This window comes from Fundulus heteroclitus, chromosome 6 (genome assembly GCF_011125445.2).
Source record: "Fundulus heteroclitus isolate FHET01 chromosome 6, MU-UCD_Fhet_4.1, whole genome shotgun sequence".
Lineage (NCBI taxonomy): Eukaryota > Metazoa > Chordata > Actinopteri > Cyprinodontiformes > Fundulidae > Fundulus > Fundulus heteroclitus.
The window spans coordinates 23,681,253-23,695,883 of record NC_046366.1 but is presented as its reverse complement, the minus strand read 5'-3'; the positions used below and the strand labels follow the sequence as shown (position 1 = coordinate 23,695,883).

General features: G+C 38.5%; 1 protein-coding gene across 1 annotated transcript in view; it reads right to left on the bottom strand.

Annotated features, from left to right (window-relative positions):
• The window catches only part of LOC105920337, a 73,364-nt gene that overhangs the window by 10,892 nt on the left and 47,841 nt on the right, over window positions 1-14,631 (bottom strand). The window contains exons 11-19 of the mRNA XM_036137781.1: window positions 12,798-13,000; window positions 10,789-10,862; window positions 7,695-7,779; window positions 4,847-4,922; window positions 3,021-3,116; window positions 2,761-2,907; window positions 2,275-2,365; window positions 1,876-2,071; window positions 1,225-1,319 (exon numbers count right to left, since the gene is read on the bottom strand). Of these exons, the coding sequence (XP_035993674.1) occupies window positions 1,225-1,319; window positions 1,876-2,071; window positions 2,275-2,365; window positions 2,761-2,907; window positions 3,021-3,116; window positions 4,847-4,922; window positions 7,695-7,779; window positions 10,789-10,862; window positions 12,798-13,000 (1,063 nt within the window). The remainder of the gene's footprint in view (window positions 1-1,224; window positions 1,320-1,875; window positions 2,072-2,274; window positions 2,366-2,760; window positions 2,908-3,020; window positions 3,117-4,846; window positions 4,923-7,694; window positions 7,780-10,788; window positions 10,863-12,797; window positions 13,001-14,631) is intronic.

The following is a 14,631-nucleotide window of genomic DNA, read 5'->3' as shown; positions in this document are numbered from 1 at the left end:
AGACTGGTTTCGGCAAGAGCTTGTGGTTGTGTTTTCGTCGTCGCTGTTAGTACGTCATATGCTTCATTGATCTGATTGGTTTATTTGGCCCATCTATCTATAGTCCAATCAGCTAACAAGTATTTTCGCCCCTTCCCAAAATTACTTCAACAGAAGGTTTCCAGATGGATATGCGGAGCAAATCCATGGAGCCTAGAGAGCCGCAACGCTGTCCTTTATGCATGTCAGGTGGCATAACGCACCTCGCTGCAGCTACAAACACAGACGGCTGGGGCATGGAAACGAAAAGGGGCGCCGCCCGTCACTCTTAGCAAGGTGGTTCCGTTTTAAAACTACCATTGGCAAGCGCCAAGACTTTTAAGAAGCTGACTGCTGATGGCCGCCTGAGGACATAAGAGCTACTGTTTCGGTCTACGCCTCAGAAGGAAAATAATAAATAAATTAGTGATAATATTTTTAAGCTGTTTAAATAAGTGATATTTCACTTTAGCAGCAGCTGAAAAAATATAGTTTTCCTGTTTAAAATTAGAGCATTAAGATCATATGTCATTTTATTTCAAATTGTTGCATAAACATCTTACAACTGGTTTTTGTTGTTAATCAGACTGATATAATCTCGTACTGATTCACACTTAGATTTAGATTTTTTTTAAACAGTAGCTAAAGTCAAAGACTAAAAGGGTAATTGATAAAAGCACATTTTTTCTTTTAGATCTACTGTGCTGTTTTAGAGACCGTCGGTAAAGTTCAGTCATAAAATTTACACCAGAATGAAGCACAATTTATTCAATTCTTTTTAAATAATTCACAAAGAAAATCTGCTGACATCTGTTTGGAAAACTGCATAAATCCTTTTACAGCAAACTGTCGAGAAGGAGAGAAATATTGCATCAGAGCCTCGCCTGCAATGTTCTGAAGAAAAACGAACAGAGAAAGTGTCGACTATGCAAGCATAGAAATTAATCATACAATCAAACTGTATTAAGTGGCAACTGTAGCTAAAAGCTTTACGCGCTTTGTGAGTGACTACATCTGAACACATGCTGCTGCTGTGTGGACCATCAGGCGCTGGGATCTTAATGTAGTCCCGGCCACTTGTTTACAAGCGATAAATTATACTTCTCTCCAGGAGCCATAAAGCGGTTTTGTCGTGACTAAATACAGTAAAGCTAAAAGGAATATGTGATATCTGAAGATAACGTTCTGCTCGTTGTTGATACTCACTCATCTCAGGCTCTGCAGTGAGATCAGCAGTGACAAAGTTAGAAGGGAACAAGCCGACTCCCTGGTACGTTTCCCCTTTCCACCAGTTGGGGTCACTAAGAAACATCAAAACAACATTTTTTTCAGAACCATTATTACATCACAGGGCCTTGCAATGGAATTCACCCTCCTTGGTATCCTTCATGTTTTGTTGCCTCACAACCAGCAAAGAAAAATGCACTGTTTGAACGTTTGCACAATTCCCTTGTACAGAAAATGTCAACAACTTTGCTGGACAATTAAAAAAAAACATCTTCAAACAACAAATTGGAAATAGAAAGCTTCAGTGTGCATAGTAGTTTACACCAGAACATTTTACAGGCTTCACAGCAATGGGGGTGAACACAAAGTTTTTTGCATGTGTGTTTTTTTTTTATTTATTCTATTATATATGTATATATTTTTTACTTTATCAACTTAAACTGTTTTGTGCAGATCCCTTACAAAAAGGATTTGGAAACAGTTTATCACACGTTAATCATTTTAAAACCACATTTTCTTCTTACACCATACACTCCACATCAACATCACCAGGCAAATATGAAACGTGTGTAAAACCACTTCTTTCTAACTTTTAGATCAGCTGCGGAGTAAAACTGGATAAAAGTTCACCTGTCGTCCAGGATGGTGATGATTTCTCCCGACTTAAACGTGAGCTCATTGTCCTCTGCAGCCTCGAAGTCGTAGATGGCGCGGACTTTTCTGCCGTCGGACTTGTGTGTGGAGAGCAGGCTGGACGCGTTCGGGTAAAGGCTGGACAGCGACGTCTGCGGGTGCTGACGCTGCTCCTTTAGCGACAGCTCGATCGCTGCGTACGGCCAGGAGAAAAAAAAAAAAAGAAAAAAAAAAAAGGCACCACGAGGTTCGTTTAGCTTTCAAATTCAGGGGTCGATTTTAAGAAATGTACAAATATGTACATATTTTAAAAAACGTTTCTGCAGTGATTTCTGATTTTCTGTGGCGGCTTGGTCATTTGCGGAAAAGCTGTGACTGTCTGAAGGCTTTTTTTACCTTTGGCCAGATCTTCTTCCTCTTTTTTATTTGTTGTGGTGGAGGGATCCTTTGCCACCAAGGCTGGACTTGCTTTTGCCTGCTCTGCAGCCTGAGAGAACATGACCACACATCAGAGTAATGGATCATTTCTGAGCCTTCTGTCCACACGTTAAACTGTACACAAGATCCACCTGAACTACGGGCACTAGGGCTGAACGATTTTGGAAAATAATCTAATTGTGATTTTTTTTTTCTTAATATTGCGATTTAATGCGATTTTTTTTCCAGTTTAATTTATCGTGTGTTTTAATATATATACAAACAACAAATCAATTTGTTTCTTCGCCATGTGGATTAGTTGCTAAAAGACCCACAGCGTCTAAACTCGGAGCAAAAATGATTGCGTTCTGCCTACGATATATTTCGTATATCACATTTTAATATATTGAAAATGTGATTAATTGTTCAGCCCTAACGGGCACTATGGAGCAAAAGCACACCTACCTGGGATCCCACCGCTGGGAAGGTGACTCCTTGCTCGCGTAGATTCTTGATCATCGCCGAGATCAGACTGAGCTGTGGATCGTTGCGGAAGTCCTCTGCCCACTCCACCATCAGCGCCTTCAGCTTTTCACACACTTTTGGGTGACCCTAGATGGAGCCAAATTAGAAAAAAAAGAAAAAAAAAAAACAGACATATAAGCCCACAAATACACAATACGCATGTGAAGTGAGATCCTAAACATTTGAACTGAATCACACACCTTGTTTAAGACATTACTGACTTCACTGGCAAACTCTCTGGAGCAGACCTCCAAGTGGAAGATTTTGCCACAGTTTGAAACACAAGCGCCCAGCAGCTGTGTGGTCAAAGAGAGAAATATCAAAAATGTGCTGCTTAAATCTGAAATTTAAGCATAGGATCAAAACTAATCTGGTTATTCTTGTAATTCAGTGATTTCCAACAGTAAGGCACGAGGAAGGCTGGATTAGACATGTTAGGTGGGGTGGGGGCTAGAAGGCTTTCACAGCATCCATCCATTTGTCAATATTTATCAATATCTGTTCATTTGTGTGCTTATGGAATAGTATTCAGAGTTTCTGAAGGTTTCAAAAAGGCTCCATTTGAGACTTTATAAGAGCATAATGTCTAAATTTAATATAAAAATTACTTCAGTAGGCATGAGCCGGACCGTAGCATCAATATAAAATCCAGGTTTTAAAAGGTTACAGGTTCTTTCTGTATTGTGTTTTCAAGCTGATTCTGAGAGAAACATTTTGCAGGAAGATGATTTCAAAGCTTGTATAGCCCATGGAGAAGCCTTTTTACTAAAAGGAAATAAGGAGCTTTGGTCCAGTACAACTCAAATGTCATATTTCTAACTAATTGTCAGGAACAAATCCCAAACTGTAAAAAGGTCCGTGCAGGGTTTCTTTTGTTCATCTTTAGCTAAACAAAGCATCATGTTTCCTCAAATACATGATTATATTGACAATCAAAACTGCATGCAAACCATGAGCTGATTTATTCCTCTAATTTTAATGACATGCATGTCTACGTAAAAAAAGGAAATTCCTGTTGTATATTATTTACTGGAAAAATGAATCCAAAATGCTCTGTGTTAATACTTCAAAGAGAAAACCTTGAAAACAAAGACCCCCTTTGAAGTTAAGAACAAACATCCTTAAAGGAAGAGTTTTTTTGTTGCTTTTTGAGGCTTTTATGATACCCTTCCTGCAGCGACCTTCAGATATTGCTTGTTTTTGTTTTGTTTGTTTTTTTAAGTTTCCTGCCTTTAGCTTGATTGGACAATGAACAGATGATAGATTTACGGAGAAATTTTCTATATTTTTTACTCTTTATCCCAAAAGAACCCCAAAGTATATTTGCACCACAAGGTGTTTCTTTTTTTCCTCTTTGGATCATTTTACTTACCTTTTCATCTTCCAGCCATCTGGATAATTTTTTTTTGTCCTAAGATTGATATTCCAGAAAAGTATTTTTAAAGGGTAATTTTGCACTTCTTTTCCAGAGGTTTGGAAATGATCAGCATCTTGCCAAAGAACACGTATTGGTGTATTGGTTCTCATTACATCTTTACATTAAATGATCGTGTCGACATTCTTCCCTTGGCTTTATTTCACAAAGATGTTTCTCTGGGATAGGGAGTAGATTCTACATTTATCTGCTTCTCCTCACCAGATTGTTTCACAGACAATTCCTAGCGCTTGTTGACAGCAGCAGCTTCCAACCTGTAACCTTTTACAAAGTTTTTTTGACACGATGTGAATCTAAGTCAAATTCCTTGTTTGTACCCAAAACTTCCCGAATAAAGCTGATTCTGAATTAACATTAAAACTAAAGTTTCTTAGATTTTGTTTTGCCTAAATTGAAAACCTGCAGCTCAAACCTCTTTATGAAGCTATACAATACCTCTCTGTTAGAAAGAGCCTAAAACTGTGTTCGCTTTATATTTGAATATTCCTTCAGTCTTGACGTAAATAGCTTCAGATGAACAATGACGGGCTTCCAAATCCTTCCAGACCCATCTGTGTGCAAAACACTGCTGTTTGTTTACAGTCTACTTACAGTCAATGCCTGCATGGCTACGTGGGGATCCTTGTGGTTCACTCTTCTCATTATAGAGCGGAGACATTCTTTGGGCCTGAAAGAGAAGAGCAGGACTCAGACGTCTGAAGGAATCATCAGGAAGTTTAAAGCGTCTTACTTAAGTATTTATACCCCTTGAACTTTTCCACATTCTGTCACGTCACCACCACTCACCTCCTTGTATATTATTGAGATATCTTTGCAATGCACCATCGACAAAGTCGCATGATGATTTAAAGGAAAAGAAAAATAAGATTTTACATTTTTAGCTTGAATAAAAACTTGAAAGTTGGATATGCATTTCTGTATTCAGGCCCCTTTGCTCTGATTGTCTAAAATGGTAAATGGTAAATGGCTTGTACTTGTATAGCGCTTTAACTAGTCTTGATGACCTCCAAAGCGCTTTACACTACAGTTCAGTCATTCACTCATTCACACTCACATTCACACCCTGACAGTGGTGAGCTATGTTAGTAGCTACAGCTGCCCTGGGGCAGACTGACAATACAGCGCAACAAACTGCCCGGAGAAGTGACCTATTAGTAAATACAGTCGACTTGTGTGTAATTCAAACTCAGTATAAGTCCATCTGTTCTGTGAAGCCCTCAGGGGTTTGTTAGAGAACATTAGTGAATGTACAGCATCATGATGACCAAGGAATACAGCGGGCAGATCCTCAGTTTAAAGCCGGGTTAGTTTAAAAAAAAAAAAAAAAAAAAAAAAAACACCCCAGCTTTGAACCTCTCAGAGCCCTCTTTAATCTGTCATCTGTTGTAACTATATCAAGAAATGGCCATCCACCGAAGCAATCAGGCAGGCAAAAGAGGCAGTAGCCAGAGAAATGGCCAAGAGGTTCATGGTAACTCTGGAGGAGCTGGAGAGACCTACATCTCAGGTGGAAGAATGTGTTGATAGCACGACTCCAGTATTACCATGCACTCATCAAAGTGGAAGAAAAAGCCATTAGAAGTCTCATCTGCACACTCTTGTAGGGGCAAGAGCAAACATGTGGAAGAAGGTGCTCTGGTCGGATGACAACAAAATGTTTTGTTTTTTTTGGGGGGGCCAACATGCAAAGCTTTTGGAAGAAAGCTAACACTGCATATCACCCTGAGCACAGAACCCACTGCTGAGTCGCTGCAGGAAGTTGTGATTTGGCAATTGCAACTCCCAATGCAAATTCCATTATCATTTACAAATGTTTTAGACTTGCAATTTCCATCAATCATTGTCACTTCTCCACAAATCTGGCCAATCAGTGCAGCACAGCTAAATTTTGATACTTCCACTTAGGGCTCCCCCTCTTATTTCACTTCCTGTCTTACCAGTTTTCACAGTGTCTTACAAGCCGAACCTGCTAGATAAAAACGTGACGCTAGACGCCAATATTTGCCACCAAATATTACGGCTAAAATTTGTGCAAGACAGTTCCACAAAGTATTACACGAAAGTGGTGGAAAGCCTTTCTGCACAACATGCAACATCTTGGTGGAGCATAGAGATTCACAAGCTGGTATTATCCAATCGAAGAAGATCAATCACAAACAATCTCCAAAGAGTTTTGGTCCTCTTGTAGCACAACCAGCACGTCACTACTGGGGCTTTTGGAAGAGATGCGATGGGGGATGGTGGGGAAAATTTGGAGGAAGACCTGGAAACTATTTAAGCAGCTCCAGGACTGAGTATTCGTGTGTTTTCTTTAGTGTTTTGAGTTCTAAGAAAGCTCCTAAGCAGTTCTGTTACAGGTGAACGAATGTCTTCATCACATTTAGATGCAATTTATATAAAAAAATTTTATCTGCACTTTAAGCAGTTTGTAGGAAAAACAACTTTCAGTTGAGTAGGATTTGCTCAGTTCACGTTAACTTGAATGACCAGTTCAGAGTTCTTCTTTCACACTTCGACGACTCCTCAGAACATTTTATCTGTAATATATGCTAGTTTAAGAGAGCACTTGAAAATGTGTGCTTTAGCCTGTATGACAGAGCTTTAGCGGTGCAAACCTGTACATCATGTGACTGCAGTGAAGGGGGCTGAATACAAATGCACGCCACACTTAAGAATCTTTTAGACAAATAAAAATCCAAAACCATTTATGCTCATGTATTCCCAGTAGAGATGCACCAATCAAGTTTTTCCCAATCCAATCCGATACAATACCTGGGCTGAGGATATCAGCAGATACCCGATACCACGGCAATACTACTGTTGAATGAATGAACCATATACCGTGTTGCCAAGTTTGCAGATACTTTTTGGCGTATCAAGTATGAAATAATGCTTCCAAATAGCAGACTTGGCTCGGCCGGGCGCTCGCTCCATGTGGCTGTGTTTGCTCATCACTAGCTGCTGTGTGTGCTCTGCCTGACGACGTAACCGGCATTGCAAACATAGAATTGAAGTGACTAGATCGCTGTAACTATATTGCTGTGCATGATATTAATAAAAAATAAAAAATAAATTACTGGATCGGAATGCTGGATCTGCGTCGTTCATCCGATCCAGCTCATTTTTCCAACACCTGAGTAGATATGCGATTTAGCTATCGGATCGATGCATCTCTAATTCCCCGTCATGTGGTTCTGTGTTTTGGCCTTTAACATAAAATCCCAATTAAAAAACATTGAAGTTTGTGGTTTTCCATGTGTGGATAAAAATGTAGAAAAGTTCATGAAACATGAAAATTTGTTCCCTAGTAACCGCAAGACTTATTAAATATTTATTTAATTACCAAACACTGCATGTAGGCTCATAAAACTGTTTAAATGGGAGAAAATCCTCATGTTTTGTGTGTGTGTTAATTTAGAAGTTATGAGGCTTAAGTTACCCGGTGCGGGACTGGCCTATCTTATCACATATGTCCAGAATGAGGCCCCAGTCCTCGGCCGTATTCATCTCACTGGTAGCTTTCTCTGTAGGGAAGAAGCACAGCATAAAATATAAGCAGAACTCTCACAGAACAAAGCATTTGTTTTCGACATTTTATAGAGGGAGGGAGGAAAGAAAAGCGTTGTACAAAAAAAAAGCTAAAAAAGAAAACAAAACAACTATTTGCAAGTGACGCGTCTAGTTTCTACCTTGATCGTATCATGGTTTAAACAAATTCCTGCTTCTAACTTGTCTGATGACAAAACAAGGGCCTTGTGCATTTGTGCAAATGAGAATGACGATGAAATGCAAGCCTCGCAGTAAAGAAAACTATTGTCAGGTTTATAATACTGTTGTTGACCAAAATTCAGCATGAAATATCAAATATACAAATAAGCGTCCATCATTCATAAGCTCTGACCGTTTTCCAAGCCTCTCTAGTCTTCCTGCTTTTCTCTTTTGTCAGAAGAATTTTGTAAGACTTCCATCCATGAAGTGACTGAATGTAAAACCATTTCATACAAAGTGGAAGTTCGTGTATACAGCAGGATGCAGAGTGTAAGAACATGTGCTAGAAAACAAAAAAAAACTGAGTTAAATGTGATAATAGCAAAAGCGGCTCCTCTCCATCTCTGTCAGCTTCCAAAGAAAATAGTCAACTCAGCCGATATATTACTGATGCACTGAAATCTTGTTTTACAACAACTTGAATAGAGTTTGTATGTGTTTAAATGACCCGTAACTTGCCTTAACTATCTTTTTGTTGCTTTTATAAGAAAAGCAATTGATGACAATTGAAAGGACAGAATCAATGTAATTCTAATCAAAAGTGTAGCCTAATTTAAAAAAAACATTAAACATTTTGAAAAATGAAAGCCCAAAATCCAATGAGCGATTAACGCCAAACCAAGCTTTGGATTCACAGCAACACTCTTCAGTGTGGAAGTCAGTTTAGGGAAGAAGCCTCAACGTTGGCTCCTTTCTCTACCAGCCAGGAGTTTCATAAGGAAATGTTTTTTTTCTTACACTTAAGGAAAGACTACTCACTCCACATGTAGAGTAGTCTGGGCAATGCTTATTGCATTAAGCCCACTAAAAGGTGCTATTATGTTGTCTTTGATTTAAAACATTAGTGAAATCCTGTTTAGCTGTGCAGTGGTGTAAGACAGCTGCTCTCATCCACTCACACGTTGCAGCGTCGTCTCTACTCCACGAATGCAGATTTTAACAAACAGAAAAGCAAGTTTTTCCTCTACAAACTTTAGTTGGACAAAGCTGCTATTTACTTAAAGTAAATTAAGTCTTCTAAATTGCGATGCACACAAAAGATGTTAAAAAGCAGTGCGTTACAGTTTTAAATGATACATAATTCTCTTCAGCTGAAATCTAAAACCTAAAAGGTTTTAGATTTCAAGTGAGCCACAAAGATGTACTATTTTAAATGTTTTCAAAAAGTAGGGAGGGTTGTATTTTGTTGTCATCTACAATTCTTAGAAAGAAACTAACTTCTGTCACATGGAACACCCATGCAAACAATGTTAAGCACAAAGCACACTATGGTCAAATACAATCTCAGATAGCAAATGATTTCCATCGACTGACATCCAATGGAAATCGTTTCTGCAAGAACATATTAAGAAAAGAAAACAAGATGTCCAGTTACAGACCATCTGGAATGTGCCTATACAGGTTCAGTCCAGTGGGGCCAAACCCTGCAAAATCCCAACACACCTTAAATGTGTGTATTTATGCATGGTTGATACGGACTTGGAATTTTTTTTTATGCATTAACACGTGAATTTGAAAAGGAAACACAGCATTTATCCACACCCTTTCATACAAAACAGTGCAAAAAAATGTTATCACTTCGTTTGGATTTGCAGACTTGATACACTACAGTTTATCCTTATCATTATTTCATTTATACACCTCCACACCACCACCCCAAGCCAAAGGTCTATGCCCCTACAGAGCAGAACTTCTTAAATCACAAAGAAATGTTAAAGTTTCCATCAAACAGCGTGAGCATGAACGATATACCTTTGTAATATGGCAAATATGCTTAATGTTTTACAGTGGTATCTATGATCAGTTACATGATTCACGTGTGACACTTAAAAACACAAAAAAGATTAAAAAAATAAATAAATAAAACAACTGGACTTCTATTCATAAGCTGAAGACGTTTTGCTCTCAGGATGGGAAGCGAAACATCTTAAGCTTCATAATAGAAGTCTGGTTGTTTTAATGTTTAACCTTCTTTGAATTAATGATCTGGATGACTGAGAATCTTTCCCGACACAATCAGCTGGATGGATTTGTTGAACAGTCATTACAGGCTGTTTCCATAGAATGTTATCAACTGCTTTTTTTTTAAAGACAGCAATAAAAGAAAAGCAAAACACGGTTTTATTATTATTATTAAACCTTACAGGTAGTCTCACTGAGACAACCTGTATAAATAAATGACACAAGTTCATATAGAAAAGACTCATCTATATATGAAGTTATGTTGATGAGACAAATAGTCAATTTTAATAATAAAAAAGGGGGGTAAAAAGCCTAATATGAGGAGCCCATATCAGCTCCATCTGTGGTGCTCGGTGATGTTTTTCCTGCTCACTGAACATGCCAATGAAGTGGTTAACCGCTGCACAGAGAACAAAGCGAGCAGAAGAGAACCAGCGTCACTTCGTGGTCTCAAATAACACCACATCATCCTATTTCACTTCCACTTCTCGGCCAGTTCCAGGCTGGTTGACCCACACACGGTGGGGATACAGCAAGCTCATGATGAAGCAGAGAGCTCATTAGCTGCTGCTGTTAGCTGATGACAGCATCTGAGCTCCACTTCTGCTCAAACGTGACCATAAGACAAACAAGGAATGTATATCTATACATAAGCATTTAGAATTCCTCAGCTTTGTTTGCGAATCTAAGCTTTTTTTATCTTCCTTTTTATTTTATTGAAAGAACGAGAGCCTTAAAGAGGCGATGAAAACCCAAACAAAGCTGTGTGATCCCAGCTACTTCTGTTAGCCCTGGTTACTCACCAACATCTTGGTCAAAGGGGTTGGTCGCGAAGAGAGGCATCGCTCGGGTGTTGACAACAAGATATTTCGCCTTCCTTTAAATATTGTTTTCTTGCCCCCCCCCTCCTCTTACTTCATCCAGAATAAACACATAGTAACAACAGCAACACAGATGTCAAATGGAGCTAGCTGGCTCTTTTTTTTTTTCTACACAGTCACTCCTTCTCTCCAGACGGCAACAAGCGAGGCATGCTGGGTAAATGAAGCCGACAGTATAGCAACGAATAAAACGGTGACACCGACAATAAAGTTCTCGCCCAGCGTCAAACACTTCTCTGTGTCACTGTAGACCAGAAAAAAAAAATATCCAGCTAATAATTGCCTTTGCTGTAAAAAAAAAAAAAAAAAAAACATGTCATCATCAGCTGACGTTGGTCACATGATACTCTGTCATGGTTACGTGTCTTGTAACGGTGATAAAAGGTTACCTGTACAGCAGTGGCGAGTTGACAACGGCGGGGCTATCAAAAAAGCAGAAAAAAACGTGGACAAAGTAAACATGAATTATGAATCTAAAATTAATTAGGCTGTCGCATCCGTCCTCCCATAAAACGTGTTTGCGTCTTTCAGAAGTCCTATTCAATTTTCAAGGTTCAATTTAAAATTGATAATACCTTTAAAGACCCTCAATGAAAACGTGTTTTGACATTCTTAACTCTTTGGTGCAGAAACATGTTCATGTTTGTTTGTGTAAGGTTGAGATTGGACTGCGCATGAAAAACGGCCCTCTATTAGGCTACCAACACAAAGACACATTCAAAACTGTCAAGTGACTTAATTAACCAATGAAAATAACAAAACAATTGTCCTAATAACCTGAATGTGTTTTTTTCTTTCTTCTTACAGAAAGTTGTGTTTGTCTGTGAAGGTATGGAAAGAGATGGAAAGCATGGTTAACCTGTTATGCTTTTGCATTTTGCACATATGTTTGTGGCGCATTTGTATCCTATATAAATTATATAAAACTTCATATATTTTTATAACTAGATATTAACATGCATGGACAAACCTTATAAAACCTTATATTATACGGTTTTATAAAACCGTATAATATAAGTAGCATTGTAGCAGAAAGAGTTCACTGTAAAAAAGAAAAAGTTAGTTCAACTCAAAATTTTAAGGCAACTGACTGCACAGAATTTTTGAGTTGAAGGCATCAACTTAATTTTTTAAGTTTTGTAGAACTACACTTATTAAGTTGTGTCAGCTAAGTTTTTCAAGTTCTGCCAACTAAGTTTTTTTAATTGAAGTTACTGGAACTTTCAAGTCTGTAAAAACGTATTATTTTAAATTCAGATTATCTGTAAAAACTATCTGTAAATTCAGATTACCATCCACTGTAATAATTTACATTTTTGAGTTTAAATTACCCCCCCCCCCCCCCCCCCGCCCCACACACACACACATTAAATCATACACTGACAGTAAACCAGTTAAATTTTGCATGTTTATTTGAACCACTTTGGCAAAAACAGGTTTACAATTCCACAATGTAAACAAGTAATCTTATGCTTAAAGCAAATTAGGTTTCAGTATATATTTTTTTACTTTCCAACTCCTGTTAAGACCTTACAAATAATGCAATATTGCCAGAGATGACAGGTAACCAGTGCCTATGTGTTCACAAGTCTGTAAATCTACAGCTGAAAATGGGAAATTATCTGAACCTCACTTTAAATATAGCCAAAAATGCAAACCGTAATGGTTTGCTGCTACTGATCAATACCGAAGTCCAGAGCAAATAAGGCACATGTCAATAAGTTGGGGAAATCAAAAGAACATACAAATTATAAGGTGGTCTATGTGAAGACTTACAAAATATCCAAACATAATAAATGAAGACATAAAAGAAATCTTCCCCATGGAAAATTAATCACTGGTTTAACAGCTTGGTCTTGAAGCTCCGGACACGCTGTGAGCAATTGGTGGACATTTCCATGAAAATGTGATCGATAGTTTCAAAGGTATACCTGCTGTCTTTTGGAAACTCCATGTTGAGGGCATAAAGCAGGCCAAAAAGAAACGCAAGCGCAGTCGGGGTGTCTGGGATGTCGTTGAGGACAATGGTTTCCTCCAACACGAGGGCAATATTAATGACTGCGTCATCATCATCAAGCACCGAGAGGACACCAATCTTGATGCCTTTTGTCTGCTCGTCATCTGCATCAGTTGCCTGACAAAACAAAAACACCACTAAAATAATGTCCTGGGGCCTGTTTCAGAAAGGAGGTTAAGTGAAAACTCTGAGTATGTTAACCCTGAAATGAGGGAAACTCTGGGTTTTCTGTTTCAGAAAGGGAGGTAAGTTAAACCTGAGAAAGCAGAGTAAGTCAAGCCCGTTTCTGAAAGAGAGGTAACTTATACTCAGAGTCAATTACCATGGCAATTTACTCTGTGAACCTAACCTGGTCGGGAGCAGGTTTTCTTCAGAAAACCCAGAGTTTATTTTGGTCTCCTCCCCTTTTTTAAAGAGGAAGTGGTGTTTAAACACCTCATTGATTCTTTGGGGACATATTCACTGCGCACATTTCAGTCACGCAGAGCGCATCAAAGGGAATGAAATGACATGACCTTTTATGGATGATCCTGTTGACGAAGAGGTTGTATTACTTCGTAGGGAGTTACATTTACGTCGGGAAAGGATTTTGAGGCCCAGAGTGGATTTTTTGTCATATCCCTATCCTATCACAGCAATTTATATGGTGTTGTTCATCTGCTAAAAAAAAAGAAAACAAAAAAAAGATTTTAAAATAGTTTTAATACTTCCTAGAATTCACCTGTGACCATACACTCACCTCTCACTTTAGTTTCAGAATGTTGATTTCCAGATCTGCCTTTTGGATCTGGTGGTCCAAGTATACAAGTTCTTTGCTGTTTTTTTCTATCTTTTTAATAAGAAGAAGTCTATATAACTCCTTAACTGGCAACTGAAAATACATTAGATTAGAGTTACATCATGAATGTAGTCTAAAATTCAGAATGAAACTGTGACATTTACTGTAAATCACTGAACTGTGTCCATCTGTGCACCAGAAGTTGATGGACCTTCCTCCTGCCGTTCTTCCATAACTCTGGGGGGTAGAGATAAGAATCACCATTTATAGATATAAACTTGGATTCTATAGGCTACTCCACATATAAATGTGTAAATTGTTTGATGTGTAGACATATAATATTAAAATTACCTCTGAAGGCCTGTCTGTGGCAGCAGAAACGGTTTCTTCATCCCCATCATCCTGTGAAGATGAGCATTTCAATGAGTACACTTTATAATACTATTTGTCATAATTGATGGTGTATGGAGTAGGCTACTGACAACTAATAATAATAAATAATAATAATAATACATTTTATTTAAAAGGCGCCTTTCTAGACACTCAAGGTCGCCGTACAGAAGGGTAAAAAACAGAATGTCAGGAACAGAATCAAAACAAAAAACATTTAAAAAATAAATAAAAAATAAATAAATACCGAGGCTGGGACAGGGAAATTGATAATTAAAGAGAATAGGCGGTCTTAAACAGATGAGTTTTGAGTTGTGATTTAAAATTTTGAAGTGAGTCCGTGTTTCTAAGTAGGGGTGGTAGAGAGTTCCAGAGGCGGGGGGCAGAGCGGCTGAATGCTCTGCTCCCCATGGTGGTGAGACGGGCGGAAGGGACAGACAGGTGTAAAGCAGATGAGGATCTAAGAGCACGGGAGGGGGTGGGAATGTGCAGGAGGCCTGACAGATAAGGGGGGGCTAGGTGGTGAAGGGCCTTGAATGTCACCATGAGAATTTTATATTGAATGCGGAACTGCACGGGG